Here is a 14,033-nt window from a genome sequence, read left to right on the forward strand (position 1 = left end):
GGTTAATTTTAGCTTTACCGCTCACAGCGTGCTTTTTTCATCGCGCTGCGATGACGTCAGGTACGCGGTTTCGTCGAGCGCGCTTTAGTCGACCACGGTTTTGTGGTGGAACCGGACTTACTTAGTTTTTCCTTGAAGAGGTTTCTCTCCTCATCCAAGAAGCTTCTCCAGTTCTGGCTGAATGGTGGAGAATGGACGCATTTATATTCCTTGCAGTCATGTGGTCCTTAGCCCTCCCTCTCAGAGTCGCGGACTCAACGTGGACTCTCAGAGAAGAGTACTAAGATGACTGCAAGGAAGATAAATCCTTCCATTCTGCACCATTCAGCCAGAACTGGAGAAGCTTCTAGGACGAGGAGCGAAAGATCTTCAAGGAAAAAGAAAGGAAGTCCAGTGGCCTCTTGAAAAAGCACCTTTGGGAGAGTTTGTCTATAAGTTTTGATATTTGCAGTGTTCAAATCGGGAAACTTAAAATTACCTCTTACAGGTAGTTCTTGAGTTAAGACCATAATTTCTGTTTGCTGGGAATTTTACGACACCTGTCTGAGACAGACACCCCCAGACCCAGTTTAAGAAAAAAAAAAAAGCATACCAGTTCGTTGCTTGTAGACGTAAGCCTCAGTTTCTCTTCAATCTCCCTTCCTATTTTCTGAACGGTTACCTGAGTCTGCTTAATGGCGCACTGGGCCCGGTGGAGCCTGCGGAAAAACACACACAGGTACAATTCAACGTTACTCAGGTGGCCAAGCAGCAGGACGAAGCGTGATTCGAAGCCAGTCTCTTGAGGATTGCTGAAGCTGGGCAGCTAAAGCACTGAGCTACGAGTCATAAATTGTCTACCCGACTACTTTAAGAGTGCTGTGAAACCTCAAAGGTGTCAATCAGTGCTATTGGCCTTGAAGGTTGAAGGTTGATTTTATTTATATGCCGCCCTATTCCTCCCTCCCTCCCTCCCCCCCCTCTATCTATCTATCTATCTATCTATCTATCTATCTATCTATCTCTATCAGCAAATCATCTATGAATCTGTCTATGTACACATATTCTCTCTCTCTCTCTCTCTCTCTCTCTCTCCATCTATCTGCAAATCTATCAGCATATCTATCCATCCATCTATCAATCTATTTTTTCTATCAGCAAATCTATCTATGTATCTATGTATGTATCTATGTATGTATCTATGTATGTATCTATGTATGTATCTATGTATCAATGTATCTATCTATCTATCTATCATCTATCTATCTATCTATCTATCTATCTATCTATCTATCTATCTATCTATCTACCAGCAAATCTCTCCATCTATCCATCCCTATCCTCCTCTCTCTCTCCCTCTCTCTCCATTCATCTATCAACAAATCATTCCATAGTATAAATTATTGTTTTTAAATTTTCCTTTGGTTCACCTGCAGCCTCCTGCCAATAATATAGCAATATAGCAATAGCAGTAGACTTATATACCGCTTCATAGGCCTTTCAGGCCTCTCTAAGCGGTTTACAGAGAGTCAGCATATTGCCCCCAACAATCTGGGTCCTCATTTTACCCACCTCGGAAGGATGGAAGGCTGAGTCAACCCTGAGCCGGTGAGATTTGAACCGCTGACCTGCTGATCTAGCAGTAGCCTGCAGTGCTGCATTTAACCACTGCGCCACCTTGGCTCTTATAAATTACCTGAATCAAGTCCTCCTGTTTGAGATTTTTTTTTTTAAAAACAAACCTTACTACTACAGATAGTCCTCAAGTTACGGCCACAATTAACGTAAAGAGAGTGTGCTTTATTGAAAAAAGCAACCAAATATCTCAGACACATAAACTAGTTGGTCTGATTGATCATAAATCATTCAGCCTGTTTGTTGCTGAGGCAATTCCGATGAATGCCAGATTAAAGGGTGACCATCTGCAAGCAATGAAATCTAAATAAGTGAAATATATTGTTTCAGGCAGGTCCGTTCTAGGCAGGCTTCACGGTTCCTCTCGTTTGCTCCAAATCCATCTGCAATCTTGTTTACCTCCACATTTATTCTGCGCACCCAAACAAACAAACAAAAAAGCTTGCTATTTCTAAATTTCCTCATGAAACAAGACCAGAGGAAATTCTTCCCTATAGTCAGTTTTGAGATGCAAAGCCATTCTCAGTTGGGAGAGCCTGGGTATTCGTTTCATGTAAATAAAAAAATAAAGAAATAGGTGGAACACTTAAAATAGAAAAAGGAAATTATCCTTCAATGATGATTGTCTGAGGCGGCATGGGGCTTCCTGCTTGAGCAGAGGGGGTTGGACTGGAGGACCTCCAAGGTCCCTTCCAACGCTGTTACTCTGATTCAATTATGTTGTAAGATGGATCTCCAATTATTATTTTTTAAAAACCCACCATTTGTTTCTCTCTAAAAGATGCATATAGAAAAAGATCTAACCATACTGCACTATGGACGGTGAACTTAAGAGACATGTGTTCTGGACCAGTGATCACCAACGGGTGGTCCGTGAGAAAAATTTGGTGGTCCGCGTAAAAATAATTTGCATGTTTTATATTGCACTAAATCAGGGGTCCTCAAACTACGGCCCCCGGGACGGATACATGCAATGAACGCTTGTGTTGCTGCAGAGAGTCTCCCCCTTCGGGGTCTTTTTGTGGGGGTTGGAGGGGGGCAGAAATTCCAACTTTGGGTCTGCTTCAGCCTCCCGGTGGGGGGCTTTGGGCGAAGGCTGGAGGGAAGAGCCGCTGGTGACGAAGAGCCGGAGGGCCTCGTTCCAGTGGGACTGCATCATGGTCTGGAACTGGCTGACCATCTCAGCCCGTTGAGCCTCCAGGCGCCAGCACCTGGCCTTGCACTCCCCCAGGTCTTTCTTCCGTTTGGAAAGCCTGTGCTCCTAGTCCTCAGTGAGGTGCTTCTGCTGAGCCTCCTTCTCGGTCAAATCCAATTTGAACTGAGCTGTTTTGCCAACTCTTTCTCCTGGTGGCTGCTTAGCTCCAGCAACTGCTCCCTGTTGGGGCCTTAAGGAGCCCGGGCGAGCAGGCAAGGAGGGGCTGGGAGGGGAAGGGGTGAGTAGAGGCCGGTGCGGCGCCCCTTGACATGAGTGACATTGAGTTGGCCATGCCCACCCAGTCACATACCACCTAGCCACGCCCACCCAGCCGGTCATTAGGCAGATCGTAATTATGAATTTAGCGGTCCCCAAGGTCAAAATGTTTGGGGACCCTTGTTCTGGAAGGTCAAGAAGCTTCTGGAAAAAGCACCTTTGGGACAACCATGACCTGGTTGACTGAGAGTCTCCATGGATAACACGAAATCCCAACAGCATCACTATTCCAGAAGCCAGACGCTCTGTCTTTTAACCTCAAAAGTGTGGTAAGCAGACAGAAAAGGAAAAAGGAGATAACAGCACTGAGAAAAATGGAACTTTTCAGTAGAGGTATTACTCGACTTACAACAGTTCATTAAGTGGCCGCTCAAAGTTGTGACGTCACTGGAAAAAAGTGACAGGCGCATTTTTCACACTTACCAACCATCCCAGCATCCCCATGGTCATGTGATCAAGATTCAGATGCTTGGCAACCGACTCATATTTATGACGGTTGCAGTGTCCCGGGGTCACGTGATCCCCTTTTGAGACTTTCTGACGAACAAAATCAATGGGGAAGCCAGGCTCATTTAACAACCAGGTTACTAACTGAACAAGTGCAGTGATAACAACAGTGGCAAGAAAGTGGGGCAAAACTCACTTAACAACTACCTTGCTTAGCAATAGAAATTTGGGTCATAAGACAAAGACTACCTGTATTTGAAACTGGTAAGGCTTTTGGCACTTCTGGTTTGCCTTTCGCTTGAGTCACAGAAGTAGCCACTTATTTATGATATATAATACTATTTTAAGCTCTGAAATTTGCTTTTGAACCAGAATAGAATGGAATGGAATAAGGAATGGAATAGGAATGAATAGAATTCCGAATAGAATAGAATTAGAAAAAGAAATAGAAGAGAACAGAATAGAACAGAATTCAAAATAGAATAGAATTCAGAATAAAATAGAATTGGAATTAGAATTAGAAAAAGAAATAGAAGAGAAGAGAATAAAATAGAACAGAATTCCGAATAGAATAGAATTAGAATTAGAAAAAGAAATAGAAGAGAATAGAAGAGAATTCCGAATAGAATAGAATTAGAAAAAGAAATAGAAGCGAAGAGAATAGAACAGAATTCAGAATAGAATAGAATTAGAATTAGAAATAGGAGAGAACAGCAATAGCAATATAATTCTTTATTGGCCAGGTGTGATTGCACACACAAGGAATTTGTCTCCCGTGCATAAGCTCTCATCATACATACAAGCAACAAATGATAAACCATGGTCATAATCATATGTGAGCTAACCTCTGAATGTGCAAGAAATGTAACAGCCACTATATAGGACAGACACACAGACAACTAGCACAGCGCAGCCAGATATGCCAACTAGAAGTTGGAAGACATAATGAAAACTGCTTATTTTGCAACTCATGGGCAAACTTAACTATAGTTTTGAGTGGGAAACTGTGAGCATCCTAGATTAAAGCAAATCCCAAACTGCCAGAAAAATTCCTGGAAGCCTGGCACTCAGCCAAATAGTGCCATCAATGACATCTACATACCATTCAAAAGAAGCAAAAGCAAAAAAAGAAAGAAAGGAAGGAAGGAAGGAAGGAAGGAAGGAAGGAAGGAAAGAAAGAAAGAAAGAAAGAAAGAAAGAAAGAAAGAAAGAAAGAAAGAAAGAAAGGACCAAAATACCTCCTCACCACCAAACAACACTCAGATGAGTAGAGATTAACACCAAGATTAATACTAGACCAACAATCACAAAGCAAACAATATGTTTATTATATTTATATGCCTGTTTCTGTTTATTATATTTATATGCCGCCCTTTTCCCCCGAAGGGGACTCATATGCCAGTCAAGGAACTAGCTCAGACAAATAATCAAGCAGTGAACAATAGGAACCAACAAAAACACTCCCACCAACACCTGTACATAAACAGAGAGTAAATCTCATTTCTTTCCAGCACGGATGATGTTATCTAGTTGGGTCATGAAACATCTGTTAAAAAAAAAAAAAGCTCAAAGGGCACCAAAGGGCACAGTCCTCTTCCTCCTCCATTCCATAAAACTCATTCCCTCCTTGCACTGATGATGTTACCTAGTTGGGTCGTGAAACGTCTGCAAGAAAACAACCAAGCTCAGAGGGCACCCTGTGGAATTTTTCAGGACTAAAATCTATCCCATTTCCTCACACATGAATTTGTTTTGTGTTTGGCTGGAAGAATTTTTTTCCTTCCAGAAGTTTACTTTCAGCATGATTTAAAACACTTTTTGTTTTAATTAAACCGAAAAAGCGAACCAGAAGCCAGGAATCATTTCACTCCGTCCAAGTTTTTTAATTTGTTGATATCCTTTTTTCAGAAAACTGTGCCTCGTCCCGGGCTTTGCAAACCCCCCCCCCCCCCAAAAAAAAAAATCTTGCAAACTCTCAGACAGCAAACAGGCTGTTTATGGAGAAAGTCTGTTCCTTCCTCCATGGATGGAAATTCTTGTTTTCAAAGGCAGGGAAGACATTTGAACCATGTCGGTGGTCCTCAAGAATCCTCCTGAAGTGGCACTGAGGAGATGTGGATGCAACACCGAGAGAGCATAAATGAAAAAAAGATGTCTGGTTGACTTGCTTTTTCAATTGCTTGTTTAGTTTGAAGACAGATTCACAGATACATCCCCTGTTGCCCTGAAAATAAAACTTCCCCAATCGGGCTTTTGAGCATATGCACTAAAATAAGCCCCCCACAAAAAAATGTTTAAATGCATGCGCAGCCAGTCCCTGCCGTTTGCTGTGGGGGGAAAGGGGAGGGAACATGCCTCATGCGCTTCACATGCACCTGCTATCCACGCGGGACGGCCTCGCGGAGGCTGCTCCCGCAAACCCTAGGCTCCCGCGCCCCTTCTCTTAGTGGCGGGCCACAAAAACAGCGGCAGGCCCAGCGATGCGAGGGCTGGCAAGAAACAGAGGCAGAACTTCCGGCCCTCTCTGGATCAGCTGAGAGGTTAAGGGGCCTCCTGCACCTCCAACATAATAAGACCTCCCCGAAAATATAGTCAAGGGCTTATTTTAGGGGTCGAAGGAAAATACGGTAGGATACTATACAATACAATAGCAGAGTTGGAAGGGACCTTGGAGGCCTTCTAGTCCAACCCTCTGTCTAGGCAGGAAACCCTATACCGTTTCAGACAAATGGCTATCCAACATCCTCTTAAAGACTTCCAGTTCTGGAGGCAACTTCTGTTCCACTGGTTAATTGTTCTGACTGTCAGGAAATTCCTCCTCAGTTCTAAGTTGCTTCTCTCCTTGATGAGTTTCCACCCGTTGCTTCTTGTTCTACACTCAGGTGCCTTGGAGAATAGCTTGACTCCCTCTTCTTTGTGGCAACCCCTGAGATATCAGAAGACTGCTATCATGTCTCCCCTAGTCCTTCTTTTCATTAGGGGTAGTCAACCTTTTTATACCTACCGCCCACTTTTGTATCTCTGTTAGTAGTGAAATTTTCTGACCGCCCACCGGTTCCACAGTAATGGTGATTTATAAAATAGGGAAGTAACTTTACTTTATAAAATTTACAAAGCAGAGTTACAGCAAACCGCCCACCGCCCACCATGAAAGCTGGAACGCCCACTAGTGGGCGGTAGGGACCAGGTTGACTACCACTGAACTAGACCTACCCAGTTTCTGCAACCATTCTTCATATGTTTTAGCCTCCAGTCCCCTAATCCTCTTTGTTGCTCTTCTCTGCGCTCTTTCTAAAGTCTCCACATCTTTTTTACATCGTGGCGACCAAAACTGGATGCCGTATTCCAAGGGTGTCCTTACAAAGGCCTTATAAAGTGGTATTAACCCTTCATGTGACCTTGATTCTATCCCAGCGATACTGACTCCATCTCCTAACAGAGGGATAAAAGTAGGTCAATAGCAATAGCAATAGCAGTTAGACTTATATACCGCTTCATAGGGCTTTCAGCCCTCTCTAAGCGGTTTACAGAGTCAGCATATTGCCCCCAACAACAATCCGGGTCCTCATTTTACCCACCTCGGAAGGATGGAAGGCTGAGTCAACCCTGAGCCGGTGAGATTTGAACAGCTGAACTGCAGAACTAGCAGTCAGCTGAAGTAGCCTGCAGTGCTGCATTTAACCACTGCGCACCTCAAACCTTGCCTATCAACATAGCTCTAGTAATATAGATGCAGGGAGTCCTCGATTTACAACTGTTCATGTAATGACCGTTCGAAATTACAATGGCACTAAAAAAACGTAACTGGTGACTTTTTTTCACATTTACAGCCAGTGCAGCATCCCCATGGTCAAGGGACCCAAATTTGGATACTTGACAACTGGTTCGTATTTACGACGGTTGCAGTGTCCCGGGGTCAACGTGATCCCCTCCTTTTGCGACCGTCTGGCATGCAAAGTCAATGGGGAGGCCAGATTCATTTTAACAACCGTGTTAATAACAGCTGCAGCAGTGATTCACTTAACAGCAATGGCAAGCAAGGTCGTAAAATGGGGCAAAATTCACTTAACAAATATCTCAGCAATTGGAAGTTTTGCGCACAATTGTGGTCATAAGGTGAGGACTGCCTGTAGTGGTTTATATACAGGCAGTCCTCGACTTACGACCACAATTGAGGCCAGAATTTACGTTGCTAAGTGAAACATTTGTTAAGTGAGTTTTGCCCCATTTTACGGCTTTTTTCTCCACATTGGTTCAGTGAATCACTGCAGTCGTTAAATTAGTCACACGGTTGTTAAGTGAATCTGACTTCTCTGCTTGTCAGGTTGTCGCAAAAGGGCATCACATGACCCCGGGACACTGCAACCGTCATAAATATGAACCAGTTGTCAAGGAGCTGAATCTAAATCCACAAGACCGTGGGGATGCTGCAAGGTCATAAGTGTGAAAAATGGCCACAAGTCACTTTTTTCAGTGCCCTTGTGATTTCAGTCACTAAATGAACTGTTGTAAATCGAGGACTACCTGTAATGTCACCAGTAAGATACCACATAAAGCCCCATTTAACAAATCGCTACCTCAACTTTTCTTTTTTTTTCTTTTCTTTTTTTAAGATGTTTTATGCTGTTTATTTCATAGATACACCCACGTTACACCGATCCTCCGCGAGCTGCACTGGCTCCCCACTGAACTCCGGACTCGCTTCAAGGTGCTAGTCGTTACTTTTAAAGCCCTACATGGTTTAGGACCTGTCTACCTGAGAGACCGCCTCCTGCCACTCACCTCCCAACGACCAACAAGATCGCACAGGCTGGGCCTCCTCCTGGTGCCGTCAACCGGACAATGCCGACTGGCGGCTCCCCGGGGGAGGGCCTTCTCTGTTGCTGCGCCGGCCCTGTGGAACGATCTACCCGCAGAGATCCGGACCCTTACCACTCTCCTGGCCTTCCGTAAAGCCATTAAGACCTGGTTGTTCCGGCAGGCCTGGGGCTGTTGATGGATATCCAGCCCCCGCTTAGATGGAATGGATGACGTGAATTTTTAATATTGTATTTTTCTATTTTAAAATTTAAACTGTTTCTGTCTTGCTGTGAGCCGCCCAGAGTCCCGATGGGAGTGGGCGGCATACAAATTTTAATAAACCTTAAACCTTAAGCCATAGTGCCCAGCTCTTTTTTATTATTATTCATAAACATTTTGAATACAGTGTATTGTCAGGGCATATCATTTACAAAAAAGCAAGGAAAGAACAAAAAGAAATATTAACCCATATACTAATAAGGATAATAATAATAATGGCGTAACATAATGTTTTTAACTAGATTTCTCTTTATATTGTCTTGTTTGTTAATTCTGTTCATTATATTCTCTACCTCAAACTTTCAACTGCCCAGATTCCTTTTTCCCCGGTGAATATCCCCTCTGATCCAGGGGTCTGGTTGGTTGGAGGATTCGGGGAGTTGAAGTCCACAAGTCTTAAAGTTGCCAAGTTTGGGGACATCTACACGTCTGATCTCTCTCCAAATGGCAACCACCAGGCCTTGCTTTACTTATCCCATCTTCAAATGTGAGCCCAGAGACACTTCGTGCACCCCAAGTTTAAAAATAACACAATAGCCATAGACGGATGAATAATAGATGCCGCGCATTTTGCAAGAGGCGCTTCCGCAAAAGATGATTGCAGTCCAAATAAGCAACCTTTCAAAACTGTCCCAGATACGCCGCACGCAATAATTGCGCCCAATTTTGCTCCGCAATCAATTCCTCTTAGGCGGAAAGGGCTCTAGGATTAACCATACACCAGAAATCACCGTCAGGTTCTTCCATTTCCTGGCACAACATAATTCTCCTGATAAACAATAATGCCTTGGAACGGGGCCCAGCGGTGACCCAATTCAATCTGAGGAAAAGCTATCGTTGCAAGATTTAATACTAATTGCGTGGATTAGGGCATGATGGGTTAGGGCATGATAGGTTGTCACGAAGTGCTTTAATTTCCCGCAAAGGGGTCCAGGAAGTTCAGAGAAGTTGGCCAAGGGCCAAGAGATTTCCAAAAAATTAAGCTTTCAAAATCTTAAAAGAGGTTGATAGGAACGGCATGGGAACAAGCCGGGCACATCAATTCAAGTCTTGCAGAAAGTAAATATTTTCGTTCAGAATTGGAATGTATTATCAGATAGCCCCCAGACATACATCTATGAGAGAAACATTAATTACGATGGACTGACTTATTAAGTGTAACTTATTAAGTTACAGTGGTAACTACCACTGAATTCAAGATCGATTTCTTGGATTTAAATGCCAAGATTTATCCAGGAAAGAATGTGCTTTGGGGAAAGAAAGAAAGAAAGAAAGAAAGAAAGAGGGAGGGAGGAAAGAAGGAAGGAAGGAAAGGAAAGAAAGAAGGAAAGAAGGAAGGAAAGAAAGAAGGAAAGAAGGAAGGAAGGAAAGAAAGAAGGAAGGAAGGAAGAAAGAAAGAAAGAAAGAAAGAGAAGGATGGAGGGAGGAAGAAAGAAGGAAGGAAGGAAGGAAGGAAGGAAGGAAAGAGAAGAAAGGGAGAGAGAGGGAAGGGAGAGAAAGGAGGAAGGAAGGAAGATACAAGGAAAGAAAGAGAAAGAGAAAGAGAAAGGAAGGGAGGTAAGGAGGGAGGAAGAAAGAAAAAAAGACAATGGAAGAAAGAAAAAAAAGAAAAATGCCCTAACCATTTATTACAGGTTGTCCCCAACTTATCACCACAATGGAGCCCAAAATGTAGCTTGCTAAGTGAGTTAAGTGAGTTTGTCCCATTTTACGACCTTTCTGCCACAGTTGTTAAGTGAACCACTGCAGCTGTTAAATTAGTAACTCGGTGGTAAAGTAGATCCGGCTTCCCCATTGACTTTGCCTGTCAGAAGGTCGCAAAATGGGATCCACATGATCCCCAGGGGCACATGGTAACTGTCATAAAGGAGGAGGAGGAGGATGACTGTGGGGTCCTTGATGCTCTCTGAGCTTAGTTGTTTCCTTGCAGTTGTTTCATTACCCAACTAGGGGACATCATCAGTGCTGGAAGGGGGGAGAGGGGGCTTGCAGGAAGAAGAGGAGGAGGACAAGGACTAGGACCATGGGGTCTTTGGTGCTCTCTGTGCTTGCTGTTTTATTGCAGACGTTTCATTGTCAAACTAGGGAACAACATCAGTGCTAGAAGGGAGTGGGGTTTATGGAGAGGAGGAGGAAGAGGTAGAGGAGGAGGACTGTGAAGAAGAAAACCAGAAAGTCCAGTTGCCTCTTGAAAAAAAACGCCTTTGGGACAACCATGACCTGGATGATGGAGAATCTCCATAGCAATAGCACGTAGACTTAATATAGAGCCGAGGTGGCGCAGTGGTTAGGGTGCAGTACTGCAGCCACTTCAGCTGACTGCTAGTTCTGCAGTTCAGCGGTTCAAATCTCACTGGCTAAGGGTTGACTCAGCCTTCCATCCTTCCGAGGTGGGTAAAATGAGGACCCGGATTGTTGTTGGGGGCGATATGCTGACTCTGTAAAACCGCTTAGAGAGGGCTGAAAGCCCTATGAAGCGGTATATAAGTCGCTCTACATGGGGCTGCCCTTGAAGAGTGTTCAAAGACTTCAGTTAGTCCAGAACGCAGCCGCGCGAGCGATTGTGGGTGCACCCAGGTACACCCACGTCACACCTATCCTCCGCGAGCTGCACTGGCTACCCATTAGTCTCCGAATCCGCTTCAAGGTGCTGGTCGCTACCTATAAAGCCCTACATGGCATCGGACCTGGGTACCTGAGAGACTGCCTCCTGCCGATTACCTCCCTCAGACCGATTAGATCTCACAGGCCTGTGAAATATCCAGCCCCACGGAAATTTTGAATGTTGCGGTTTTGTTTTTAAAGTGTTGTCTTTGTCTAGTTTTCCCCCTTTACCTTGTCTATTGTGAGCTGCCCGGAGTCCTTCGGGAGTGGGCGGCATACAAGACAAATAAAATCAATCAAAATCAAATTAACTGCTATTGCCATACCGCTTCATAGTGCTTTTACAGCCCTCTCTAGGCGGTTTACAGGGTCAGCCTCTTGCCCCCCGCAAAATTTGGGGTTCAGAAAAAGGCAGGTTCAAAAATCGAAGAGATACAAATTGCTTCAAGCTTTAAAAGCCAGAGTTCAGGATTTCAGGCATCACCTGAAAATATTCTTATTAAGACCCAGTAGAGAATCAGCTCATCTTTCCTCTTTTTCTTTTTTTCATGCACATTCTCTCCCCAGATCAACCTACAGTTCACCAAGATCTCTATCTCCAGGCTAATACTCTGCACCCACTTGCCAGCTGTTAACATTCCTCGTCTAATCCTTTTTTGCAAGATGTCCAGAGGTGATGGCCGCCCTTCCCCCGCAACCTAATAGAAAATTGCACTGTCAGGACTTATTAAGGAGAAAAGGAAGGAAAGGGCTTGGGTGTTTTGCTCTCCTCTCCTCTCTCCCCGTGAGTAAAATACAAAGCGAGTTGCTAAACTCAGGGTTGCTGAATTCAGGCGGGGCTGCTCCTTATCCTTGAGGTTCTTGGAAGAATTTAGGATTCCTAACCAACCCATCCGTCATGATTAGCGTGGATTTTGAGAAACGCTGGCATGTATTTTATGTATTTTCTTTGGAGACTGGGTTGCAAGTTGGCTAAGAATAAAACGGTGGAGGAGAGAGAGAAAGTCATCCTTGGGAAAAGATAGGCCTATTTTCAAATATTACTAAAGCCTTAATTCTCACTTAAGTCCACCCTGGCCAAATAAAAATTCCCACCACTACAGTCACGGTCTGCTCTGATTACTAGAATACAAATGATTTCACCTATTAATTTTTCCTCCATCAGAAGCCGGTATTGTGTTTTTCTTCCAGTTTTATTATAAAACACCAAAATACCACAGACTGGGTTTGCCTATCCCCATCAAACCATGGTTTGTTTAACTACAAGTATTGAATGAACTATAGCTACCTAGGTTCATACACTGCTCTAAACCATCATGTAGCTTCATTCTGGTACCTTACTGGGAGAGAATGAAGCTTCGTGCTGGTGTCCCCAAAGCTATGGTTAATACGGGGCCACGTTTTAATAAGACATTAAAGGGATTTGGGGAAACAAGCTTTGATTAATGGCTGTCAGGCAGGAAAATAGAACTTCCATGTTCCCCGATTAGGAAAAATCTCCTTGGATAGGAAATCATCACCGTCAGTCTTTCTGGAGGAATCTAACAGGCCATTGTTGGAAGGAATCTCCATTCGGTTCAGATCCACTGGAAACATGGGGGCTGATGGAAAAGAGGGTTTAATGGTGAAGCAGAAGCACATGGGTCGTTCCGGGCAGCTGACCACATGGAGTGGAGAAAGAAGGGTATTTATACCCTCCCTTGGGCCTTGCCCTTGAGCTTCCTGTTCCTGTGCAATAGCCTGCATTCTAGTGGCTGTGGTCAGACTCCCACGGGGCCATGTAGAGGTCATGTTTGTCTGAGATAGGTTTGGTTGAAGTTTGCCAGATGATGCATTGTCCTTAGGAGATTTTGCAATGCAGTGAGCTCTGCTGTTAGATAATCCTATTATGTCCCAGAGGGTCATGTTTTAATCCCATCACCCTGGAGCTGGAGATCTTTTGTCTGGCAGGTAGGCTGGCCCAGTCCTTCTCAATGGGCACCAAATGGGCTGGGGCCAGGGAGCTGGTTTCTGTCTTTAAAAACTTTTTTTCTCCTTTAGGGAAATATAATTTCCCCCCTTTTTAAAATAGTTCTCAAAATATTTCATTCTTCTAGGAGGGGGAGACTTCCCTCACAAGCCACATTAAGTAAAACTTTGCACTGGATCAAACACATCTATTGCTTTGGTGGTTGTTAAGATTTTTGATTGATTAGCTTTATTAACAAATAAGCAACCTTTTAAGACGAATGAAGGCGAACATACCTGTCTCAGGATAATGTCGCAGGATCCAAACTGGGTCGGTCCCAGTTGACGCAGATCGAATCCTGCAGCCTTCTAAAAAGCCCAATTTACATGCAAAATGTTCTACCTGCTTTTGATTACGACGACAGAACCTCGGGTATTTTGAGAATTTAAGAATTTTGCTTCCAACAGGTTTTTTTAGAAGTTTGGGATTCAGAAGCCTGAACTAGAGGATTCAGTTCAGCTCTACCCTAACTTCTTGCAAGGCAACAGTGACATCTGCTGGTTTGTCTCCCACAAAGGAACTTGATTTACCAAATGCCAAGCAAACTCAAGTGAAGTTTTGGAAAGTTTTATTACTATCCTTTATTTGTGAAACATATGTGGCCGCCTATCTTACTTGTCGAGCAACTCTGGGTTACGAACAACATAAAAACAAAGGTAAACAGCATTCAAATTATTATTTTAAGGATATTTGCGAGGTTGGGAAGCAGATCTGCACAAACTTTGAAACTCTTAAGCATTTTCAACAGCTCAGCTGGAGACCCAGCAGAAATTCTTTACAGTAGTTCAGTAAGGGCACTCCCACGTACAG

The 14,033-nt window shown here is 43.8% G+C and overlaps 1 protein-coding gene across 1 annotated transcript in view; it reads right to left on the reverse strand.

The window, feature by feature from the left end:
* UVRAG (UV radiation resistance associated) overlaps positions 1 to 2,453 on the reverse strand; it is a 54,981-nt gene extending 52,528 nt beyond the window's left edge. The window contains exons 1-2 of the mRNA XM_032219697.1: positions 2,419 to 2,453; positions 593 to 791 (exon numbers count right to left, since the gene is read on the reverse strand). Coding sequence (XP_032075588.1) covers positions 593 to 791; positions 2,419 to 2,453 — 234 coding nt within the window. The remainder of the gene's footprint in view (positions 1 to 592; positions 792 to 2,418) is intronic.
* Positions 2,454 to 14,033: the final 11,580 nt, after the last annotated feature.

Source organism: Thamnophis elegans, chromosome 6, assembly GCF_009769535.1.
Source record: "Thamnophis elegans isolate rThaEle1 chromosome 6, rThaEle1.pri, whole genome shotgun sequence".
Lineage (NCBI taxonomy): Eukaryota > Metazoa > Chordata > Lepidosauria > Squamata > Colubridae > Thamnophis > Thamnophis elegans.